At 32.5% G+C, this 7,133-nt stretch overlaps 1 protein-coding gene across 2 annotated transcripts; it reads left to right on the top strand.

The window, feature by feature from the left end:
* The first annotated feature begins 1,100 nt into the window (after nucleotides 1–1,100).
* Nucleotides 1,101–5,537, top strand: LOC149480200 (lipase member H-like). Of its 2 annotated transcripts, none has more exons than XM_089706748.1 (2): nucleotides 1,101–1,231; nucleotides 4,000–5,537. In XM_089706748.1, exons 1-2 carry the CDS (start codon nucleotides 1,129–1,131, stop codon nucleotides 4,881–4,883), a joined length of 987 nt encoding a protein of 328 aa, XP_089562874.1. In that variant the 5' UTR covers nucleotides 1,101–1,128; the 3' UTR covers nucleotides 4,884–5,537. The 2 variants fall into 2 exon arrangements, with proteins under 2 accessions (XP_089562874.1, XP_089562873.1); XM_089706747.1 differs by lacking the exon at nucleotides 1,101–1,231 and adding an exon at nucleotides 1,243–1,634.
* Nucleotides 5,538–7,133: the final 1,596 nt, after the last annotated feature.

Here is a 7,133-nt window from a genome sequence, read left to right as displayed (position 1 = left end):
TTACCAAAATCCGATTAACCTTTTTTGCTTGATTGAGTTACAAACACGAGCATTGTAATAATATGTACAGTTTAACTTTTATTATTTTTCCGTGACGCCTAGCACAAATAGCATTAAGTACTAGTACTTTAATAAGGCTTCTAAAAATATGAATAATTATATGTATTCATATTTTTTACTTGATATCCTTTTCAGCATGCAGCTGTTATTACAATTTAAAATGCAGATATAATAAAAACAACGTTTACCTATATTGTGATAACCGGATAGATACTGTTTGTGGATCAATCAACCCTCGGGGCTTAAGAACTGCCGTAAATGGAGTTAACGATATTAAGGTTAATCATCATCTTATCGAAGGAAATAATTATTTGCTAAAAAGGACTGAATTTAATGTGTGTATAATTATGTTCTTTTTTGTAATCACATATCTAGAATTTTTATATTCACCAAATATAGAGCCTTCGATTTTGATCCTTAAATAGTCCTAATTATAAACAATATTCTAATCATCTAATTAATGTGATAGCTTATATGGATAGTTCATAGATGTAATGTAGGTACCTTCTCTTCCACGAAAAACTTCTAGGATCGGTGTGAAAGATTGATTATATTTCGGGATATCACATAGGACAGTTTTTATTCGGGTACCATGTGTGATGTGAGTGAAGAAGGTAGTACCATATGCTTCTTATTTTCATCCTGACCTGACCTAGAATAATAATTCTGTTCGTATTTAAACTAGATACAACTAATCTATATTGAATTGTGATACATAATGCGCAGAAGTCAGAACGTCTGAACCAATTCATTTTTGATGAGATTTTACGTCATCTAAAATATACGTATCTTTTAGTAGCCATAACCAAAACTTTATCAGACATCCGTTATTAATTAGTTTTAAACGACACATTTAATTAATTTTATCTCGTATTCGTAGACCTTTATCTGTGCCTTTATTTTGCTACCAATCTATTGTTTATCAATTGCATTCGTGATTCTAAGAAACGAATTATTTTCAGTGGTCGTAAATAATTATACATTAGGTATTGTTGTCTACTAGCTTCTGTGGTATTAGCGTGTGAAGATCAAGGCCTGTGTGTAGTGTGGTCGTGTGTGCAGTCAGCGATGTTGGGGGCAGCAGTAGCGGTCGCGCTGCTGGGAGCGGCCGGCGCGTGGCTGCCGCTCTCCACCACCCTGGACTATCTGCTGCGAGCGGCGTCTCAGACGTGTGCGTTATTTTCATTTTTTAATTTGTGTCTTTTTATGTGCGCGCGGAATTAGCAGTTTTTTTTTTCGTGTTCTATTTTTTTGCGGTGTGGTCTAATTTTAATTTTAAATAAATAATTCTACATTTATAAGCATAATAATTGTTAACGTATTTAAGTAAATTTTTGTTGAAAGTGTGAAATCTACATTAATCTATTCAAAAGGAGATGAATGTATCATTGTAAAATAATAGTGCTTCTATTTTCCGATTGCATTTATGCACTTAAAAATACGGAAAAAGTGTACAAAAACAATGTTTTCGTGTAGAAGGACATTATTGTTTGTGGTGATAATCTGTGGCAGCGCCGGCGCATCCTTGCCGGCCGCAGCTGTAGACGACCTGCTCGTAGTGGCTACTGAATCCTGTGGGTTTTGGTTATCTGTTCTTCATTTCATTCATCAGTTTGGTTTAAAAATTATACAAAATTACAAAGTTTTGTTTTTGAAGTGAAACTTCTTTATCGGGGTTGGAAAAAAATTTAGTGTAACATTTTTTCGTTACGCGTGACATTTTTCCGTTACGCGCCATCTTTGATTCGACGTACTTCTGTAAAGTTGCATAAAAATTAGGTCATGAAGAAGTTTCACTTCTTACGTGTGAACACTAGTACACGCACACATTTTTTTTAGTGCTCTTAAATATTGGGATTATTTCATTAATTTTATCAAAAGGAATTGCATGCAAAAGCTTGGGCTAATATATATCTTTATTTTGGTAGTGTATAAAATATAAATTAAATAAAATGTGGTTGTAGCACGTAACATGATGTTATTGTAGACCGCTATAATATGTTGTTTATTCCTGTGTTAAATTGCCATTTTATATAGGTACTAAAACAAATGTAAACAAAAACACTTATATTTAATCATAGAGATTTAGCCTTGTTTAGCAAATAGAAGAGCGCACTTGACTTATTTTTATAAACAATGGTTGCATTTTAACGCTGAAGGAAGTTTTAGAGGTTCCCAAATAATTATTATGTGAAGTGAATAGGTATATGTATTTATCTTGAATGAAATATGTGTGAGAAACAAATTGTTATATAATCGTTCAAATCCTGCATAATATTAAATGCCTACATTTTAACGTCAATTTTATTGAATAGTTTTTTTAATGTAGGTAAGTATCTGTGTATTTATAAGTAAGTTTATTTTAATCATCCCGTTGTATTTTTAAAATGGAAGGAACCCACGATAAAGTAATCATAATAAAAGTTACAGTTGAAACAATAATAAGTATCTTTATTCATTCTATAGTAGGTAGGTACTCTAAAACATAAGTATAACTAAAAAAATAAAATTTAAATTAAATCATAAGGTTAACGATTATAAATTAAGATAACAATATTTAAATCTAAATATTTTTAGTACAATGACTTTGAATAGGCCGTTGTTTTTTTAATAGTCAGTAATTTTAACAACACGTGAGAAGGTGAGGCTTATTGTTCATTCAAATATGAAATAAATTTATCAGTGTAAATTATAATTTGTTTGCGTACATGCTACATCCGATAATTATTATTTGATTAGATATACTTGCTTTGAAGGTGGAAGAAGCATGAAGCATCGTAAATTTTGATTTCTATGCAAATTAACTGCTTTCTATAAAATATTTAGTTTTTTATGCCTACGGACAAGTATATTTTTATTGTTAAAAACTTGGTTACTAGATGGTTGCTGCTATTACAGTTTTTTTTTTATTAAAACCAATCATAAATTATATCATAAATTAATTTATCCCATAGAGTGTCAATAACCTAATTTCGTTCTGGAATCCATCTAATTCTGTAAACCATTTTCTATTCTAAAAATACAATACATAAACAAATAAATAATTAAATTTGCACACCAGTTATAGTGAGTGTTCATTAACATGGTGGTGCTAAATGCACAACAGCATTGAAGGTTTACACTTTACTGTATTGCTAACATCACGAAAATGACGAACTATGTCTACGTCAGAATGTAATCTTCCTTATAGATCTTATAAATCTGACCAAGGAATATTTCTTGGTTTAACAATAGGCAGTTATTTCGGAATAAGTGCATTACTTAAATAGAGCATAAATAGTGTTACTGGATTTATGCATTGTCTAAGATAATAATGTTATCAACACCTAAATACACAATGGATTCTGCAAAACTGAAAAATACTATAACTGTAGGTAGGAGTTAAACTGAAGTCATTGGTTCTACTGGTGTTCACATTGTTATTGATTTCTGTTCTAAATCTGTTCAATATTTAACTTCATTTTCATTTTTTTATATTTAATGTACTAGTTAGTTGGTAAATAAATATTGTTTTTGTTTTTATTTTTTTTAATCCTGAAACGTATAAACTGTGAACCTAAACCTTTTGTTCTCCACAACCGCGTGTAAAAAGTTTAACAAACTACTAAAAACTTCTAATATAGAGCGATCTTGGCTTTCAAACTGTTAAGTGTTAACTGTTTCGGAAGTTAATTGCTTCGCAGTTTAATCTTTTTTGTTTTACTGTACCTAAACTACTTAAGTAGTTTATACAAGAGAAAAAAATAGATAGAATAACATCTTATTTGTTGCGGTATGCGCATGAGTATACGGAGAAGAATGTATGTAGAGTTAGAAAAATTGTTGTGTTTTATTTGATCGAAATATTTATTCATCTATATTAGTACTTTAGTCATTCAAGTCAGTGTGTCTTTATCATAATATATTTTATGTTGTTTAATTAGAAATTTTATTTTCCAGGTGAAGCGTTACCACTTCAAGCGCTGACGTCAGCTCAAATAATTCCTGACCTAAAGTTCGTGGAATACACAACAGGAGGGAAGAGGAGGTATCCTCTCACAACCGCCCACCTGCAGGACTTCTCGGGCTCGCAGCTGATCGTCTACATCCCGGGCTGGTGGAACACACCGACAGACGAGTCCTCCGACGCCCTCGTCAAAGCCCTGCTAACCAAAAACACCATAGTCCTCATACTCGACACACGAGCATCTTTCGGTCGAGGCTACGTCTCTTCAGCAGTACAAGTCAACGGTCTAGCGAATCGTGTATTCAGATTCTTCAGAAATCTGTACGTCCAGGGATATCCAATCTCGAAAATACATTTGATAGGTTTTAGTTTAGGCGCGCACGTCGCAGGCATCACCGGCAAGTTAGTGCAGAAGAAATTAAACCAAGTAATAGATAGGATTACAGCTTTGGATCCGGCTAGACCATGTTTTCTCGAACCATCGAGGTTCCGGCTTAAGAAGGAGGATGCTGCGTTTGTGTACGTGTTGCATACGAGCTCTGGGGTCATTGGATTGGAAGACCCGATTGGACACGTCGACGTCTATGCGAATGGCTTGACTTCTAGCCAGCCGGAGTGCAAAGGTATGATCATAACTCTGGAGTGTGACCACGCGCAGGCTTGGAAACTGTATTCAGCGTCAGTGACGAACAGTTCCGCCCTTATTGGCCAGAGATGTCTTGACTGGAAGGAATTGAAGAACAATAAATGCAGCGGAGATATAGCTGATGTAGGATATGATTGTAATTCAGCAAATAGAGGATTGTATATTTATAGGTCGCAGGTGGAAACCAGAAGGTTAAGCCCTTTTGATTTTTGGTCATGGTTTCATAGATAGATAGTAGATGGTAGATACATATATTATAGTGTATACCTACATTTGTAATATTATTAATTGTACGATTTGTGTTATATTTATAAGATTTTTAGATGTGATATTAATTAAAACTACAAATAATAATAATTATTATATAGGTACTTACCATTAGGTAGATCAAGTTTGAGTACAGCAATAATTAATTTTATAAAAGATAAAGCAAATTGTTTTTCTTTGCGTGAATTTTGTATCATCAATTAAGAATTTGTCTACGTGATTTTATTTAAATGCTTTTTATACCTACAGTTATTTGACCACGTTTCAGAGATGTGGTACGATTACTACAACCTGTGCTACAACTTAATAAACACAAAAATGTGATAAAAAAATTAACATACTTAGACCTTATTTTAATTTTAAGTGTGTGAATTGTGGCTGTGACTTGTACATGATGCCGTGTTATTTTTAATTAAAAGTATTAAATAATTATAATAAGAAAAATATTTCGTAGAATTTAATCATTTTAAAATTTTCTGTTATATTATAGATTTAATATTAACGCCATCTGTAAATTTTGTTTGTAACTGTGTAAGCAACGTGTATCACAATATTATAATGGCGTTTATGCGTAATATTATAGATGGCTCTGTAATAAAAAATGTGATTCGATATCAATTCCCTGGATTTAATTGCACGCCTCATAAGCGAAGCGTTGAGGTGGGTACTACTGTCACTTCGCGCAAAACATCTGATTTTTCAAACTTAAAATGTCTTTATGTATCATACATTGCACTTGTAAGATAATACATACACACACATATTAAGAAAAAACACTATTTTTAACGTTCATGATATTTTTGATGTCATTTTTGTTATTTAAACTAGTTAAAAAACAGTTTAAAAAAGTTCTGTCTTGGACGTCCGTGTGTCTGTATGTGCGGATCCTTTTTCTTGTTAACACGATAGCGACCGAAATACTTTACTAATCGAGACTTTTTTTTCTCTTACGCTTGAGTATGCTCAGGAATAGAACCCTTTCATTTTTCAGGGTCTGATTCGATGTGGTTTAATTGTTATTAAATAAACAAAAATAATAATTAAAAAATATTTATTAAAAAAAATTATGAGGCGTGCACTTTTGGATTTTCCAAATTATTTTAATTTATTTTGCATACCTACCTACCTATTATAATTTTATACATATATCGCAATGGATATTGTATTAGTGTGACACATTATTGTAATGAGATTTTAACATCAAATACCATCAGCTGATTAATGAAACTATTTTATTATTATGTTGTGTAATTTTCTTTTCATTTAAATTATACCTCCCCCAATAATGGCAATAATAATTATACGCGTTTATTGACCATTCATAAAACATATCAATTATTACAGGGTAAGTTACTAAGTTAGTACAAGGATAGATAACAATATACGTTAGTCAACATCTTACTAATATCATGGACTAATCACTACATAGTACCTATAAAGCAAAGTCGCTTTCCCTGTCCCTGTGTCCCTATGTCCCTTTGTACGCTTAAATCTTTGAAACTACGCAACGGATTTTGATGCGGTTTTTTTTAATAGATAGAGTGATTCAAGAGGAAGGTTTATATGTATAATAACATCCATTAAATAGTGTAGAAGTACTGTTATTTTTGAGGTTTCTAATGTGAGGTCGTAAAAATTACATTTTTTCCGCTTACATTGCAAACGCAGGCTGAACCCTACGAGTTTTATCAAAATAATGTACTAAGTATTATACACATTCAAAAGGTCTACAGAAAAGTCCGCGATGGTATATGTCTATCTCTTATGGATAACCCACAACATACCCACAATAACCTTTTTTTGTCATTTACTTTTTACGACAAATAATGGCTAATTTTCGATGCGATTTTAACCAATACAGCATTAATCCTTAACCAATTAAATACCTTGAATACATTGTTCTTTTAATATAGATCTATATTATGGCCTTTTACACCGTATGATTTAAGTGAATATTTTCGAAGATATTACGGATTTAAAAATTGCGGGACGTATCGTTTGCGGCGGTACGGGGTACCGTCCGGCCGCGGCCCGGCTATCTATTTTATACCCGTGCGAAGCGGGCCGCTATGTTTTTATATACCTACCTACTACGTTCACAGTTTTTCTGTAGTGTTCTTAGTATCAGCATTGCACCCGTGCGAAGCCGGGGCGGGTCGCTAGTATCTAATATTATAAGCTGAAGAGTTTGTTTGTTTGTTTGAACGCGCTACT

The sequence above is a fragment of the Colias philodice genome, chromosome 18, assembly GCF_061535455.1.
Source record: "Colias philodice isolate Cphi_HAF_F1 chromosome 18, ilColPhil1 Martin Lab GWU primary, whole genome shotgun sequence".
Classification (NCBI taxonomy): domain Eukaryota; kingdom Metazoa; phylum Arthropoda; class Insecta; order Lepidoptera; family Pieridae; genus Colias; species Colias philodice.
The sequence above is the reverse complement of the archived record's forward strand: the minus strand, read 5'-3'. Positions and strand labels throughout refer to the sequence as shown.

Coding starts and splice junctions, on each gene's coding strand:
- LOC149480200 (XM_089706747.1), top strand. CDS start 1,487: ATGCACTTAAAAATACGGAAAAAGTGTACAAAAACAATGTTTTCGTGT. Junction 1,635..3,999: donor CGTAGTGGCTACTGAATCCT/GTGGGTTTTGGT, acceptor TTTATTTTCCAG/GTGAAGCGTTACCACTTCAA.